We start from the raw sequence: 19,281 nt of genomic DNA on the forward strand, positions 1-19,281 counted from the left end.
TCCAGCTCGTTGAGAGCGTCTTATAGCATTTGCTTCCAAGACTTGACGTATGGTATAGGCAGATTAAAAAGGAAGCTGTCTCTAATTTTTCTCTAATTCAAGAAGTTTGATCAATATTTGCATGGAAGATCTCTTGAATTAATAATAGATCATAAAGCTTTAGTGTCACTCTTATGTCCTGGTGAGCAATTGCCTGGTTATCCACACCAGAGATGATGAATCACCTTAATGAGCTGTTTTTCCATCCATTACAGATCAATCAACAAATGTCAAAAAACTAATTCTTTATCCTGTATTCCTTATGGCACTGATTTGATATTTGACAACTTAGAAGAGTTTTACAATTGGATTATAGAAGAACTAATTGATAGTGTATCCACCTTTGTGATAACTTATAAGCATAAAGCAAAGGAAATAAACACGGATCTCATTATTTGAGATGTACTTATCTATGGGGCGTGTGAATGGCAAAAACCTTCTCCCAGTAATGATAAACCATATTTCTGTCATAGATAGATATGGTCTTGCTGTACTCATATTTCAATCTAAACAGCAATATGTTGTAATTACATCAAAGCTTAAACCATCTGTACTTCAATTCATACTGCTCATTGGGGTATTATTCATATGAAGACAGTAATGTTGGTACTTTCAAATGTATAACTATGTAGCAAATCTCTTAAAGTCTTGCATGTAGTGCCAACAAACATAACCAAAACAAGAATTTAAAGGCTTGCCTTCTCCAAAAAAAAAGCCATGAGAAAGAGTTCACAAGAATTTGCTGGGCCGTTCTGGAACAGTATGTTGTTGATTGCTATTAACGTCTTGTCAAAATTTCCTTTAGTTGTTAAGATTAATGGTACAACTGAATCAACAATCAATGAATATTTGTCAAATATTCTTGTTGGAAGGACCACCAGATATGCTTGTATCAGATAATGGAACGCAACTTACCATCATAAAATACCTTTAAGGACTTCTGTGCTAGAGGTGGAATTTCACATTTGGCAACTGCCTCCATTTTAATTATTGTAAATGCAAAAGTGGAACATTTTGCGAGAAAATTTAAAGATGCTATGAGAAGGCTTGGCGGGCAAAAACTTAAAAAAAATGAAGCTCTGAATTCCTTTTTGTTCACTTACTGTACAATACTAAATCCAAGCAAAAGTAAGTCCCAGCTGAGTTATTCCATGGATATCAACCAAAAGAAAACCTTACAGGCTTTCTTTTAATCTTAAACTCATGTTCACACAGATGACATGTTTACAACAAAGTTTAAAATCTGTGACACTGTCTGTGTCACATTTTCTTAATGTTTTCAATAATACATTATTAAAAAGGAGTTTATCAGAGTACATAACTTTCTCTTAAATGCATACTTTTTTAAAGAAAAATTTAGTATGTTTTGAAAAATTTGTACAGAAATAGTTTCATAATTTAAATATATTTAGGTTAAATTTGTTTAGCAATAAAAATTGGAAAGCGTATTTGGTCTTCTTAAAAACATATCATAGGTTCTAAGCAATCTCATTTACTTAATGTAAGCTAACTTTCCTTGAAAAACAAATGAATCTTTATTACTAATAATAATATGATTAATTAGTCACTAACTCAAAATGGATAGTTTAAAAATCCCCATCACTGTCTTTAGTTTCTAGTTTATCTACAACTCTATTAGTGTTTAACATTTTTCATTTGACACTTTTCAGAATGTCCCATGAAAAATTATAAAATTGTCTATTGACAGTATTTTTTTTCACCCGGGAATCAAGGTTGAAAGAAAAGATGTTCATTAAAAACAATGAGAGTCAGAGTTATAATTGAATTGTAAGATTCCCATAAATATAAAAAAAATATAAAGTGTTACTAGAGATGGATTAAATTTGATCTAACACAAAGAAACCCTTTAAGAAATCAAAATTTAAAAATAACTCCAAAAAGTTATTCTACAAACACCTGTAAAGGAAATTTTATCAAACAGAATTAACACCTTCACTGCTGGTCAAAACTGAATGACATCAAACAAATGTCACACCCTCTGGGCCGTGAGATGTCTGTCACAGACATGTTAAAACATGATGGATGCTGTCCATCTCATTATGCTGGAACAAATTCTAAATAAGTAATACCCACAGTAAGGATTGATAAAGAAGAAACTCAGAGAAATAATTCATATTTTACTGTAAACAATCTTAGATGAGCAAATTATATTGCAATAATGGATAAATACAAGTTACATTAAGACATATGACATAAACATATTATATTTACTCTCTAAACATAATACTAACAAGATTCAGAAAAGGTTTGAACAGCTACTGGTGTCTTATAGTATTTTCACAAAATATAACAGTAAAGTTGCATACTCATAAAAAATAATATTTTGAATTATATTTTAGGAAATTAAAATAAGATATATTTAATTTTAATACATTTAAATTTAATTGTTTCACAAATATAATGATCAATTTCTAATTTTGTTAAGTAGCGTAATCCTATTTAGTATGAATTTTTAATTTATTTGGTACCAAGTGTTACGATAAAAATATGTGTTGACATTCTCATTATCAAGCACTAAGGCTCTTGGTAGCCATAGTTTTATCTATAATTTCATTTTGTATTTTATTGAGAATGATTTTTATTTTCTTATTACATATAAAAACAAAACAAAATGAGTAATATTATTCTGCAGTATTTGTAAACAAACGAATTGTTTAACCAAAACACTTCATTCTAACAAAATTTAAAAAGAACCATAACGTTTAACACTGCGTGAACTGTTCTAACAAACACCTGTTTCCTGGCTAATGTTTGGTTATGATTTATGCTTTCTTTGAAGCTGGCACAAAATTTATGCAAATAAACAATTCTTTTTATACGACAACCATATTAGATCTTAGTGATGAATTTGATGGATATTTCCTGTGATTGATTGCCTCTAAACTAAGAAAACCTTTAAACATGATGAAGTAAACACCAATTTGTTTTGACATCAATCTTAAAGAAAAATTTGCTTTCTATAAATCAGAATCTATTATAATTGCGAAGACAATAATATGAATATAATTATTCTACTGAAACAGAGATGTTGTGTTTAGTGCAGACTATTTTTTGCATGCCAAAATCAGATTGTTAAGCTCACTAGCTTCCTCAGCCTGTGGCGTAGAAAGAATACCACTGCTTGGTGAATCCAAGCCAATCCTTTGTGTGCATTTTCATGCAAAATCCAGCTAGTCATTTGCAATCAAAGTCCTCTGTATTTGGCCATGGGCATATCTCACTTCAATTTGATATAGCATTATGTTTGCCCAGATTTTGAGAATATCTTTAAAATACTACACAATTTTAAAATGTTTGTTTTTGACATTTCCTATGACATTCACATCGATTCTAACACAGGTATAATCAGATACCCTATATAGATGACAAAGTATCAGATTAAGCATCTCTGAGTTGATGAGACTACTAACACGAACAGAGACCCTTGAACAACATTTCTAACAATATGAATGTGGGGAGTAATTAACACAGGTGCCACGTGGCAAAAACAGTTGAGATTTTATAATTAGAAAGATTTGTGGCTGCTCCCATTGAAATTGTAAATATTTTTAGGAAACACCATAAGGGACATAAATGTGTGTTAAATTTAACATAAACTACCACATGATTCTATAGATTTAATTATTAAAATGAAATCAGTGGTATGTGGATTTGGACAATAGACATTTTTGTTTGACAGTGGAAATGATTTTTGTACAATTTTAATATTCGAGTTTCAGATTACAATCTCTATACTATATACCTATATTCATTGATTGTTGTTTAGTATTTCATAACTGTGCAGTGTTTTTAAGAAAAAGTTTACAGTCTTCTAAAGACATATTATTTCCCATGTAGGTTGTGGCATGTCTCAAAACTGAATGCTATAACTGATTAATGACTAAAATGGAGTTTTAGTACTACTACTAGTAAAACAATAATATATGAAAATCTTTGTACCAGATTTTTAACTATAAAAAGTAAGTTACTAGCTAATTTTTTAAAATATATAATTAAGTATTCAATAACAAATATATTTTTTTAGTGAGCCTTGCAATTTGATTTATTATAATTATAGTTAGTTGGGTTTACTTCTCCTATTTACGTTTATAGAACTCTAGCATTGTTGGAAAAAATAAAAAAGTAATTTAAAAATAATATTAATAAAATAAAGTAATTAATATAGTAAAACATTAACATACAAAAATATTAATAGCTCAAACAGGTTATAGCTTAAAATTTATCTTAAAAGCTATTCAAATAAGTATAGTGAACAAATAATTACAATACAAAATATCTTTGTATTATTCAACTACAATAATGGAATTCTGGAATGCTTATATTGTAAAAACTATTAAATGATTGATTACATATATATTTAAATAATTATCCTTAATGATGGTTTATTGGTACAATTGAAATGGTTGAACCTCCAATAAACTACATTAAGAATAATATTTAAAAAATGGATGTACTTAAAAATTACTGAGATCAATAAGTAAACGTTTCAGCACCAACACCTAAAATTTTATTAGTAGACACTTTACAGTAGTAAATTTTACCTATGTATTACTGTTCAAATATTTTCCAATTGCCTTCATAGAAGGCGAAGAGATTATCTGATTTAAATAGAGTTAAAACCTTTCGAAAACACTAATTTGATTGGAATTAGAATTCACAGCAAAGTCTGAGAGCATTTTACTACGTGAAAACTAATATCAGTACAGACTATGACAAAATCCAGTAAAACACCATTTATCCACACCAATTCTTGCTGGATGATTCATATGAAATAAAATTCAAACCCGGTTTATTTGATTAGTATTGAAATTAAATGTAAATCAATCTTTGGAAGCAAGAACATTGTTTATGTACTGTTTTGAAAACAAGCTATTTCAAAATGGAATCTTGTTTAATCCTATGATTAAGTAACTGTGAGCTATTTCTATTTTTAAAATAGTAAAAAGTAATAATAAACAGAATAACATTTCATACAGTATAATAGATTTGTTAATAAATAAATATTAGACTGCAAATACTTCATGTCCAGTTTAGCTAATTCTTTTTACTAATTTTAATTTTTTAATTTTTCTAGATGAGCTCTCTCTCTCTCTCTCTCTCTCTCTCTCTCTCTCTCTCTCTATCATTCCAACACAATACATAACATTCAAAATAGAATTTGTGCCCGTGCCCAATTTTGACCCTTGAATGATTCAGCAAAAAATGTTTTGCAGTGGTATTTAATTTACTTTTGTTCAACAATCCAGACTAGTTTGGACAAATGGAATTCTACTGTATCACTGCAATTTAAACTGAAGTCTATTTTCTACACTAGTTTATTATTAATTTAAATTTACAGAACAATGGATAATGTACATTATATGATAATTTATTTAATCATGCAAGATATGTTTGTACACGAGCCTATACTTTGTACTTGGACCGTAAAGTGGTTATAGTCCACTCAGTTACACCCTGTTCTGCAAGATCCTGTTGATTGTCTTTTAGACTTTCATCCAACTTCCCCATGAGCTTGCTACAGAAATCTTTCTCTTCTCGAGTTAAGAAATCCAGCGTGATAGTAAACCTGTAAGCATAGAGAACTGAAAAGTGAAACAAAATTCTGTTTTGGACAATGGAATTAAGACTATGATTATTTGTGTATTCTTTGTTTAAAGTAATTTTCTTTATGTGAAGAAAGCATATGTTATTAAGTACACAACAAAATTAAACCTTTGAGTGCCAAGCACCTTTGAGGGTGTGCCGATGTTACTGCCAAGCATTTATGAAGTCACCACCCTGTCAAGCACTCTTTGTAGTGCTCAGCCCAATAATTCATAAATGTTTTAAAATATAAACATAATTAGATGATTTATCTTTTACTATGTACGAGGGGAAAGCAAGCTATAACTTGTTATATTTATTTTAATGATAAAACATCAAAATTTGTTAATACAAAAATAATACAAACATAAATTAAAATTTGTTACATTTTGAACTATAAAAATTGTAATTTTATGATCTTAAAGAATATTTTCTATTATCCATAGCATCCATATGATGTTTTTTTTCTATAACAAAATGTAAAATTTGCCAGAAATATATATATTATCAGGGTTATTGTTGCTTTGTTCAGGTTTTATAGTGACTATGGATGGCATATTGCCAATACACATGTAAGTAATGAAAGAGATTAAAGGGTACCATGTTACTTATTTTTTACATATATTAGTTATAGTAGTCACTATACAGTGAATTTTAAAGTCTAACAATAAATTAAATATGGTTTGATGCTTCCAAAGTTTTAAGATATATATTAAACCGCAGTCAATTATCAGTGACTAATTAAAAAAATAAAGTATCTTTTTTTAAATAACCCCCAAAGGATCAAACAATTATTAATAGAATAAACTACACAGTAATATAAGTAGGTATAAGTTATTGTTATTATGGCTTTAGAGGCATATAGTTGAAAATGTTTTAAGTTTAAATCCTTTGACCTAAGACAACCTTCTGATTGCAACTTAAAATGACACACACATTCAAACCTAAAATAACAACTATATATTCTATAGTTTATTATTCTACATTGCTGTTATTTATCCGTATTTTCATTAAACTATGTTAGCAATAAAGATTTGTTGTAGAAAAAATCTATAAAATAATAGTAAAAACTTTTCAAATTAAAAACTGACGTTCTTTTGTTTTAATATTATGGCATAAAATACTTGGGAGTTGAACCAATGGCAAGTTTCAACAAGTGATACTTCAGTCATCAATCTATTACACAAACCACTGAGCTAACCATGCAGCCCTAATACAAATCTATATAATTATTAGTAATACAAACCTCTTGGTTTTGCTCAAGATTTCAAGTACTTGAGTAACAAAAATGATTTCATTTACTGCAGGCATAAAACAAAGAAGGGCTTCAACAATTCGACCCAAAACTCCAGTTGGGATCTCAGTTTTAAATATATTTCCCAGTTCTTCTGTTCCAGTTTTCATTAGTAACTTGTACCTTTCTTCATTTGTCCGGAGTAAACTGAATTTCCTGACATATCTAAATCCCGTCACTGATTCATCATCATTCCTAATGTCGTTAAGAACATTTTCAATCTGAAATTGTAAAAATTTTGTATTTATTATCAAGCATTACAAATTTCTTACATGCATGTGTTAAGTTACAGTGAAACATTTATTTTTTTTACATTAGCAGTCATCGAACCGCTTGGTAGTCAAAGCGTTAACATCGCATACAACTAGAATAGTATTGGTTTATAATACCAGGTGAATAAATTAATGTCGGGGTTTTAACACTTTGTAGCTTTTTTTCAAATATAACTTAACCCTTAGCACACCTTAGACGGAATAATCCGCGATGTTGTTTGTGGTCTTATAACGCCAAAGACAAAATAATCCGCCGATCGATAAAAATATATATTATTACTGTTTTTTAAGTTTATAAGCTCAATATATAAGCCACAATACTAAGTAAGGTACTGGCTTGACCAAATAATCCAGTTGCAGCTGTCAGCTAGCCGCAGTAGGTAAACAATACATTGTTTTGTTGCTGGCAGCTGTTCTCCCACTCCCGTCTGTACGCCGATGACGATACTATCCGCCATTACCGACCATCAGTGGAGCACGCATTGTGCCTTTGGGAAGTGTTCTTGCATTGTCATTCCTTATACAAATGAGGAACTAACAGTGCAAAAGGACTGAATAGTAAGAATAAATCTTTTAGGCTACTGAATGATTCCACTGTAAATAGTTTTAAGGTCATGCTCAATAATATTAATTGGTTAGATTTGCTATTGCCTTACAATTTGGTTGAAGATGCATTTGATTGTTTCATGGAAACTTTAAAATACTGTTTTGATATTTGCTGTCCAATTAAAACTAAGCCTACACAGCCTAATGATGTACCGGTAACTGGAGTAATGTCTCATTGTATAGATAAGAAATGGTATACTGTTGAGTTGAAAAATATTAGATCAATAATGTTAATCTATTACAATATGTCCCTTGTTAATCCTAACTACAAAATCAGTTACTTGAGGTTAAAGCAAATTTACAGGTCTCAAGTTAAGATAGCAAAAAAACAGGCAAATGAAAACTATATTATGAATGCTACAAATAAATAAAATGTAAAGCAGAGTGTGGAAGGCTGTCTAATTCAACAAATAAGTATGATAGGCCTATACCTATTTCTGTCAATGCTTTGAATACTCATTTTATAAATGTAGGAAGTAGGCCTAATGTTAACAGTACTACAAGTCATGATAATGTCTCTGATCCTTATTTATTTCCTTTCAACGGTCAAAAACCAATTTACATTTATTAACTCATGATAGATGATTAAATCATACTTAAAGAAAAGAGCCAAACCAAACATGCAACTGGACTCTAAATCAGATCTAGGCATAATTAATGTATAATTAATGTAATAACAAAGTATAAATTATATTAAAAATTAGTGATAGTATATAATAAACTAGTGATAGTATTAACTTAAATACACTACTGTAAAAGATGTGATACCATATGGAAAAACAAACAGATAAATAATAACAGTGCAAATAAACTATAAAATGTATTATTAACTACAATGAAAGATAAACTTTAAATGAATAACAAGAGTAAAAAAAAATTAACATTAATGACTGATAGTGGTAAATAAAAAACTGAAAAAAATAAAAAATATTTAACTTAAATGCATATTAACTTAAATGCATGCACATTACTGTCTAAGACGTGACATATGAATAAATAAAGAGATAAATAATAACAGTGCAAATAAACTGTGAATAACAAGAGTAAAATATATATAGGTACCAACAGAGAAAAAAAAAACTATAAAAACAACAAATGCAAGCAATAAATGTAAATATATAACCAAGAGGCACAGTCGTAATTATAAATGTGTAACAAAAGACAAGCAGAAACAATAACAGAGCAACAACAACAGTTAACAACACAACAAGAATAATGGGGGAAAAGTTATCAGACAATATGTAAGTCATGACAGGCTAGTCTCAACTCTCTCTTGAAGGTATCACAGCTCATATTAAAGAAGTCCAGATGTCTGGGGAGGTTGTTTGCCAGGCATTGAAGACGTAGAAAAGCACTGTGAAACATGTACTGTGTGGTGTAGTGCCGCCTTGCAAACAGCTGGGGGTGACGAAGATGACGTGATGCCCAGAAGTCCAGCAATTCGAGCAGATCAGGTGCATCAATGACAGAACAGATCAACTTCTTCAAGAAAAGCAGATCATGAACTATACGTCTTGAATGGAGAGGTTCCAAGTTAAACTGAACTCGAAGGTCATCAGTCGGCACATTACGGTATTCAAAGCCCAGCCGCAGCCCAATCAAACGAATGAAGCGGTTCTGTATGCTCTCAAGCCTATCAATGTGACCAACAAGGTAAGGGTTCCAGACAGTAGAAGAATATTCAAGTATGGGTCGAACAAGGTGGACGTAGAGGATGTTCAGAGCTCGGACAGGAAAAATATCACAACTGGTCCTAATAACAAAATATTTATTTATTTATTTATTATAAGCTTCACATAGGTTTATAATTTTCAGCATTGCTAAAGATAAACATATGAATTGTCAATGTTAAAAATAAACTAAACTAATAAACTAACCTAAACTAATCAAGAAACAGTTACATATATGCAAAGCTTAATAAACTTGGTCAAAAAATTCAATAATAGGGACTAGTAAACAACTTTTATTCATTTAAGTATTCATTAACTGAATAGTATGCCCGGTTAATGAGGTAGCATTTTAGGGAGGTTTTAAATGCGTTTATGGAATTCTCCTTCTTTAGATTTGGAGGTAATTTATTATATATATTTTAAGAGCTGAATAATAAGGACCCTGCTCGAATAGTTTTAATCTGTGTATGGGGTATTGTAAGGGTTGATTTCTGATGTTATGATGGTGTAATACTTGATTTTTTTGAAAAGAGTTGTTATTAGTTTTAAATAGTAATAGGATTTCTAGAATATATAGAGATGGTAAAGTGAGAATGTTATGGTTTTTAAAAAGTGGTTTGCAGGATTGTCTCTTTTTAAGTTTGAACATGATTCTAATGATATATTTCTGAGTTTTGAAAATTTGTTTTGATAACACAGAATTTCCCCAAAATACCACCCCATACCTCAGATGCGAGTAAACATAACCATAGTAAACTGCTTTCACAGTATCTAAACTAGCCACATGAGAGATAGTTCTCAATGCGAAACAGGCTGAATGTAACTTCTTTTCTATAAAGACTGTATGTTCTTTCCAGGATATTGAATTATCCACAACTAAACCCAGAAATTTACATGACGATGTTACTTTAATATTAGTTAGGTTAAAGTTAGTATACGTGCTTGCCGATTGATGTGTTGAGAATATTAATAATTAGCTTTTATTTTCATTGAGCAGTAGCCCATTTGCTGAGAACCACTGTCCTGCTTCGTCAGTTGCTTGATTAATTTTATTCTCTAAATCATCAAGAGATTTTGTTTTTATAGTAAGAGTGGTGTCGTCAGCAAACAGAACTACAGATGAAGTAGTTAGGTTATGTGGGAAATCGTTCACGTAAATGAGAAATAGTAATGGACCCAGCACCGAGCCCTGGGGAACGCCACGATCATTGAGTTGCCAGTGGGAAGAAAACTTGGCAGAAGAGCTATTTTTAATTGTAACCTTTTGTTTCCTATTTAGTAAATATGAAGATAATAAGCTGTGAACTGAGCCTCTTAAGCCATAAAATTCTAATTTCTTTAACAATATACTGTGTTCAACACAGTCAAAAGCCTTTGAAAGGTCGCAGAAAAGAGATGCAGTATGATGTTTTTTGTCAATTGAATATAAAATTGTGTCAATTAGTTCAAAAACTGCTGAGGCTGTTGATGAGTTGGGTTTAAAACCAAATTGATTTTTACACAAAATGTTATATTTAGTAAAATGTTTAAGAATTCTGACTGCAATTACTTTTTCGAAAATTTTGGAAATCACTGGAAGAAGGGCTATAGGACGGTAGTTTGACATGTCAGTTTTGTCATTCTTCTTATGAATAGGTTTAATTAGTGAGTATTTTAGTTTTTCAGGAAAAATACCATTTGAAAAACAATTATTAATGAAAAGAGCTAATGGCTTTGATATAATTGAGGCTGATACTTTTAATATGTGAGTTGGAACTTCATCCCATCCACATGATTTGGAATTTTTTAAATTTTTAATGATGTGAAACACTTCTTCAGCGTTAGTGGGGTACAAAAACAAAGTTGGATAAATTTTGCTATCTTTGTTCAGAAAATTAATCGATAATTTTTCGTTTGGTATTATTAATTTACTTACGTTAATAAAAAAGTCATTAAATAAAGTGGCTATTTGGAAATTATTGACTATGGGAGATTTATTAACTATTATTTCAAGGTCCTCATCCGCTTTAAATTTTAACTTACCAGTTTCTCTATTAACCACATCCCACATCGCTTGTGGCCTGTTCCTCGCATCCAATATGAATCTGTCATTTGCCATTTTTTTTGAAGCAAGAATTACTTTTCTTAAGATTTTGCAATACTTCTTATAGTATTTAGTGAGCTCTGGACTGTTCAGTGATTTCTGAGCTTCATATAATTCTCGTTTTCTCTTGCATGATGTTTTAATTCCCCAGGTCATCCAACCTGCTGTACTCCTCTTGTCTTTTACAGTTGAGAGTTTCAGTGGGAAACATTGTTCAAAAAGTTTTAGAAATGTTGAATAAAAATAATCAAATTCAGTCATACAATAATCGAAAATATTCAGTTGTAATTCAAGGTTATTTAAAAAATTACTAATATTGTAATTATTGAATTGTCTTTTAAATAATTTATTTTTTTTAATTTGGGTTTGATTCTTTTTTATTAAGGGATATTCTAGTAACAGCATTTGGTGGTCAGATAATGAAGGCTCCATCAATTTGCATACATCGGGACTAAAACTTGTGAGAATATTATCGATACATTTTGATGACACTTTTGTTATTCTCGTTGCATTTACGAAGTTTATTTTCAGACCAAAAGAGGTGATAACGTTTTTAAAGATTTCGCATTGTTTTGATTGTAACAAAATGTCTATATTAAAATCTGCCGCTATAACTATGTGTTTATGTTTTTTAGAGATTAGGGTTGAGCGCTTCCTTGAGACTAGATAAGAAATCTAGAGCTTTGCTCTCAGGATTTCTGTACAAAGACATTATTAGAAACGAATTACAACCTTTAAGAACCTCAGCAACACTGTACTCAAATGTGCCGTCGATACATTTAATTCGATTCATATTCTTAACCGAGTTAGTTTTTAGATTTGATTTGGCTAGTATCGCGGTCCCTCCTGCCTTTTGTTCTGAGCGTGAATAGCAAGAGACAAGTCTGTAGCCAGGCACGGTATGCAGCAGAGCCTCCGTGTCAGCATCAGTCCAAGTCTCCTGTAGACACAGCACATCTGGAGATCGAGGAAGAGAATCGAGATATATGACAAGTTCAGGAATTTTATTTTTAACACTCCTAATGTTATAGCTAACTATGATTAGTTTCTCGAGATGTTGCCCAGATCGTCGCCATCCAGAGCTACACAAACTTCCATCTCCTCCATTAGTGACAGGTTGTTTCTGGTCTGCCCTAAAAAAGTGTTGTCAGTGTAATGTGTTGCGTTATGAAGGGTTTCGTTATTGATTGAAGTGGTCGTGGGTGAAAGAGGTGTAGGTGTTGATGTTACATGTGCGTGAATTGTCTGTCTAAGGGTGGATGTCTGAGTATCATTTAGAGACTGATGTAAAAGTGGTTCTGCAAATAACCTATCTGGCACTGGAGAACATGGATTAGTAACATTAGCTACACTACCATAACACTGCTCAATACATTTAGCAAGAATTCTGGACATAACCTTCTTTCCAGTCTTATTCATATGTAAACCATGCCGAGTGTAATGTTTTTTAACGAGACCACTGTTAATATTATGAATAACAAGATTTGGTATATCCAAATTGTTTTTAAATTCTTGGTTTGCATCCGATATCTGAGTATTGAGTTTTGCTTTATCGTACCGGTAGGGTATAGTACATAGTATAACAGTTGTTTTGACAGCACTAGAGACAGCTCGACGCACTGTATCACAAAGGGAAAGGCCCGAGTCTTTTCCTATGTCGTTTGCACCCCCCATAATCACTACAGTGTCGTCGGTAGTGAATTCTTTAACCATGCCAGGGAGATCGTGGACTACATAGTTTAGTGGGGCCCCCGGTCTCACCACAGCACTCACTGCATATTCGTGACCCAATCTGCGAGACAATAGTTCACTCATCATGTGGCCATGGCTATCTGAAATCACTAAAACTTTCCTCTTCTTTATTGTTTGAATTTCTCTAGTAACTCGAGTTGAAATTAATTTAGGGTATCTTGATTTTATATTCTGTGAATCATTCCCAGGATATACTGTTGCAGGCCGTTGGGTCTTTTTATTGTTTACATTCTGGTCTTTATTATGGGTATTTAAAGATTTTGAAGGTGAGAGGGGTTCACTAGAGATTTTGTTGAGGATTTCAAATTGATTTTCAGTTTTGAGCTGAAACTGTATTTGGTTTTTTACAACAATATTTTTATGGTTGGATTTTACCTCTTTCCAGTCCATATGATTTTTTCCCGAATTTGGATTTGGAATTACAACAGTTTGAGCTTTGGGTAGGTTTTGAAAAGATGATTCTCTCAATTTTAGAATTCTTATTTCCTCTTGCAAGGCATTGTTACGTTCTTCCTCTTTCAGAGCTGATTCTATCATTAGTTCATAGCTACGTTTTTCTTTTGATATCTTTATTTCTAATTGTTTCTTTTCAGATTCACTTTCTTTTAAACTAAGTTCTAAAGCAGTGATATGGTCTAAAGCTTCACCTAACTTTCCCAAACATTCGCTAGTTAGTGGTAGCAGATCGAATAACACAGCATGATCATATTTACCAATAATCTCTTTAAAAGCGTACACAAAATCTACAAGCAAAGGTTTAACAGAATTGTTTACTGTGGCAAGTTCTAATTTGTCTAGATCACTACCAATCTTATTTTGTATCTGTGTTCTAGTTAAAACCATTATGGCAAATGACAGAAACCGGGCATACGCTAATAGATAGATAATAAATAATAATAAGCTAAAATAAAAACATATAAAACAACAACAAATAAGCACTAGTAAAGGATAATTACTAGTAGTCAAGGATACATACAGTATACTTATCTTAGAGAGAATAATTTGAACAAGTTACATAATAAATACCACAATAAATTAAGACAGTAACTAGATACAGATAAATTATATTATTTTACCTTAATAAAGTAAATACATAATTCTTACATTAATTCAGACCTGATAAATCAACAAATAATAGTAGGCTAATTTTTACAATAAAATATATTTAATACATACACAAAAATACAATATTAACAGTATAAATACAATATTAACAGTATAAATACAATATATAAACAACAAGTAAATGAATGTTTTAAAATTAATAATAATGAGATTAAAATAATTATAAACACGATATAATTTTATTGCAGTTTAGAAGAAGCAAAAAGTTTATACGTTGAGTGGTATTCGAACTGGAGCCGCCGTCAATCGCAGACAACAGCGTCACTCGTTTGCCGCCTGAGCTACGAGACCAGTTGATGGTGGCAGTGGAGATGTCCTACTTGGCTCTAGCTTCCTCCAAGGTCGAAACGAACAGACCGGTTGTTACCTCGTGTGGAGTTTGTAGCGAGTACACAGAGGTTATGTCCAACAACCACCACAAATATTTACTTACGACTGATATGATTGATGGTCTTAAGTCAATAAGGATGAGAATACTTAGTCAATATGTCTCTGCTAAACGTCTATGTAAGTATAGGGCCATAAAATGTAAAACAATGAATTTTAATGAAGACCGAATACACTTCTGCCTTAAAAGTACACGTCAGGTGTACCAACCTGTTATGCAGCAAAATAGAGTGCTGCATTAGCCTTTTTAGAAATCTGATTGATATGCTAATGAGAACTTAGGTCGGAAGCAAGTATGACACCCATATCCTTTATTTTAGAACAACGTGCCAGGGGTTATTATTAAGGTTATAATGATAAAGAATAGGGGTATCTGACCTAGAGAATGTCACAGTAGAGCACTTGGAAATGTTCAGAAGCATATCATTAACGTCGCACTATTCTGCAAGCAAATCAATACTCTCCTGTAGGGACACACAATCCTCCACAGATGCAATTTCTTTGAAAATTTTAGTGTCATCAGCAAAAAGTAGAACATTTGAACCCACACATTGAACCAGATCATTAATGAAGATTGTGAACAACACTGGCCCCAGTAGGGAACCCTGAGGTACACCAGAAACAGCTGGGAAAGGTTGGGATAGTGTGCCCGCCACTCGCACCTGAAGAAAACGGTCCCGTAGATAACATCCCAGCCAACGCAAGAGCGCCCCACTGACACCAACAGTTCTGAGCTTAGCAACAAGGTGGTTGTGACTAACTTGATCAAACGCTTTCGAGAAATCTGTGTAGATGGCATCAACTTGGTGTGAGTTAGAAAACGCTTTGAGGATACTATTTTGAAAAGATAAGAGGTTTGAAGTGGTCGAACGCCCTTTGACAAAACCATGTTGTTCAATGTTGATAGCATTCTTGAGGCTGAACATCAATCTTCGAAGGACGAGCGATTCAAAGACCTTAGCCAAGGTTGACTGGATAATTATAGGGCAATAGTTCTTAATATCAGAAGGAGATCAAGACTTTAAAATAGTTGTTATATACCCAATCTTTAAATTAGCAGGGAAGATGCCAGCAGCCATAAGAGCGTTGAAATAAATTGTGATATGAGGTGATATTACACCGCTGCAATGCCTCAGGATCATAGGAGAGATATCATCGGGGCCATCACCCTTGTTTGTGTCGAGCGACCTCAACTCAGCTTCCACTTCTTCACAGGTGAATTGACATAAAAATATAGAAGTTGTTGCTTCAAGGTTGTACACTGGTGGATTTTGTGACGAGGGCCTGTAGACCGAGGAAAAGAACTTGGCGAACAAATCACAGATACCCTGCGGGTTGTCCGCAGATTCATCATCAATCTGCATTTTTGAGGGAAGAGACGGTACCCTCTTAGAAGATTTTATATGATTCCAGAAGGCATGAATGTTTCCTTGAATAGACGAGTCAACAGTGCGGATGTATGTCGAGTAGCATTCTCTCGCCAGTCTTTTGCAGGTAGCACGAGCACCACAGAACTGAAGATAAATCCAATCATCAAGACTCTGTTTGAAGCGCCTATGTAAAGTCTTCTTTTTGATTATCATCTGTTTAAGGTCGGAAGAAAACCAAACAGGGAAGCGCTTGATTCCCATATATTTGGGTGGGCTTGCTTTTCTAATAGTGCAACTTAACTGTGAGCAAAATTCAAAAAACCTATGGTCAACAGAGTCTGTAACATCAAGTAGAGGGTAATTTAGGCGTTGCACCCATTCAAACACGAAGTTAAGGTCACATTTTCTTATATTGGGAGTAAAGACACCATAATTCAGTTCTTCTTTGGGGTGCACGAAGATTTCCATTTCCAAAGCAGGATGATGGCATTCGGCTGCAAGGAGCAGGTCAGAGGCATTTAGGACGCGCAAGGCTTCAGAAGAGAAGAGCAAATCGAGAAGAACACCTCGCTCATTTCTGATGTAGTTATATTGGTTGAGATTTAGGAAGGACATAACATCGTATACAGTTTGTGCAGATAGATCCAAGAGGCAAGAAGAGGGATTTGACCAATCAACATTTGGTAGGTTGAAGTCTCCCACCATCAACCTGATGTTAAAGATAGGATTGGCAACAAAGAGTTCCTCAAGTAGGGAGGAGAATTCAATGTACTGAGATGAGTTCAGGTTGGGGGGTAGATACACACCGCCCAGGAAGAAAAAGGAGTTATTGAGCTTAATGGTTGTGAAGACACACTCAATACAGCCACTGGATGGGTGGAGCTCCCAAGAATCGAGATCCTTTCTGATTGCCACCAAGACGCCCCCACCGCCAGTTTTGAGACTCGATAAGGATGATCTATACAACCTGTATACAGTATAGTTGTCAAATCCAAGTTCAGAATTACTGACATCGGGTGTGAGAATGGTTTCAACTAAAACAATAATATCATAGATCGAATGACTTAGAGATTGGCAAAGTAGTGAAAACTTTGTTCTTAGACCATTAACATTTTGGAAAAGCATGGTAGGTAAGTACAAAAAGTACACAAGTTAATATAAACAGACAAATAAATCGGAAAAAGTAACAGAGCCCAATTCAAAGTTGCAGCTAGTTAAGCGATCTTGAAGAAAAAGATCCTATTGATATATTATTGTCAACATGGAATGCACCTCCTCTAAATGTTTTTAAATGGAAAGACGTTACTGCAGATCATGTAAATAAAATTGTAAATATTTTAAGTAATTCTAGAGCTGAGGATGTCTATGGTATGTCTAATTTTGTTCTAAAAAAGACTGTTTCTAGCATAGTAGATCCATAGTAGAAGGTACCTACCCTAAGTGTTTAAAAATAACAGTTACAGTACCAGTTTATAAGAAAGGTGATAGGCAGGATGCTAATAGCTATCGACCTATTTCGCTCATTCCTGTAATATCTAAGGTGATTGAAAGTGCAATAAAAAGTCAACTAGAGTGTTATTTTGAAGCCAACAAAATGTTATCCCCATCTCAATATGGGTTTAAGAAAAACCTTTCTACTATTAAGGCTGTGGAAGATGTTGTATCACATGTAGTGAGTGGTTTTGAGGCCAAAAAAGAAACATCTGCTGTGCTATTAGACCTAAGTAAAGCTTTTGATGTTTTTCCTCACAATGTTCTTATTAAAAAACTACAATCTTATAAGGGATAAGAATTATTGGTAATGGAGACATATCTGACTGATAGATATCAATTTGTAAAAATTTCTGAAGAAAAATCTGATGTTTTAAGTGGGGTACCTCAGGGCTCTGTCCTAGGCCCTTTTCTGTTTGTGATATTTGTCAATGATCTACCTGCTTTTATCCCTGATAAATGTATTTTATATGCAGATGACACGACACTGTTAACTTCAAGCGCTAATTCTGAAACTAACTGTATTGTTAAACACTATATGGTTGAGAGATCTAACCTATGGTTCTGTGCCAATCAATTGTCTGTAAATAGTAGTAAAACAGAGGAAATTGTATTTAGTTTGTGTAACTTAGATGATAAGTCTGTGAAATTGTTAGGAATTACATTAGACTGTAAATTGGGCTGGCATCATCACACAAGTACCTTGTGTACTCGCTTATCTAGAGTAGTTTTCCTACTAAGTAAGCTAAAACAGTACACAAATGACAAATATTTTTACTGACAAACTTGAAAAATGTATTTTATTTATTAATAAGTCTTATAAGTACAAAAACAGCAAAGTTGTAATTGCTGGAGACATTAATATTGACCCTAGGAACAGTGATCTTAAGATTAGAGGTTTCTTAGATAGGCTAAGGTCTTATGACTTTTTTTGTTTAAATTTTGAGCCTACCAGATATAACTCTTGTTTGGACAGTATAATTACTAATTTTCACTATGAAGATGTAGACTGTAAGGTAACACAGCCTCACCTATCAGATCATTTGGGATTAATATTAAGTATTGAGCCTAATACTAGGCATCATGGTGGTACCGGTACTGACAGTGCAAAGGGACTGAATAGTAAGAATAAATCTTTTAGGCTACTGAATGATTCAATGTAAATAGTTTTAAAGTCATGATCAATAATATTAATTGGTTAGATTTGCTATTGCCTTACAATTTGGTTGAAGATGCATTTTGATTGTTTCATGGTAACTTTAAAATACTGTTTTGATATTTGCTGTCCAATTAAAACTAAGCCTCTGATCTATGTTAAAGAACATTTGGATGAATATAACCTAAGAGGTAGTTGCCATGAGCATAATATATAATAAGGGCCTAATTGGTTGTAAATATGTTAGACTAAGTAAAACACAACACAGTTATGGTTACATTGGGGTCACTGTTTAATAAGTTACCATTAGCTGCTAGGAATGTTACTGTACATAATTTAAAAAAAATTTACAAAATTGTTTAAACATTAAAGCCTTTTATTGTATTGAGGACTGAGAAACTGCTGACATGAGTGACCTTAAGTTTTAACAAT

General features: G+C 32.6%; 1 protein-coding gene across 5 annotated transcripts in view; it reads right to left on the reverse strand.

Moving 5' to 3' along the window:
* Positions 1–2,164: 2,164 nt before the first annotated feature.
* The window catches only part of LOC124360807 (coiled-coil domain-containing protein 103), a 44,284-nt gene continuing 27,167 nt past the window's right edge, over positions 2,165–19,281 (reverse strand). For all 5 annotated transcript variants that reach the window (XM_046814736.1, XM_046814720.1, XM_046814755.1 and 2 more), the window contains exons 4-5: positions 6,890–7,158; positions 2,165–5,626 (exon numbers count right to left, since the gene is read on the reverse strand). In XM_046814736.1, the coding sequence (XP_046670692.1) occupies positions 5,464–5,626; positions 6,890–7,158 (432 nt within the window). In that variant the 3' untranslated portion in view covers positions 2,165–5,463. The remainder of the gene's footprint in view (positions 5,627–6,889; positions 7,159–19,281) is intronic.

The sequence above is a fragment of the Homalodisca vitripennis genome, chromosome 1, assembly GCF_021130785.1.
Source record: "Homalodisca vitripennis isolate AUS2020 chromosome 1, UT_GWSS_2.1, whole genome shotgun sequence".
Lineage (NCBI taxonomy): Eukaryota > Metazoa > Arthropoda > Insecta > Hemiptera > Cicadellidae > Homalodisca > Homalodisca vitripennis.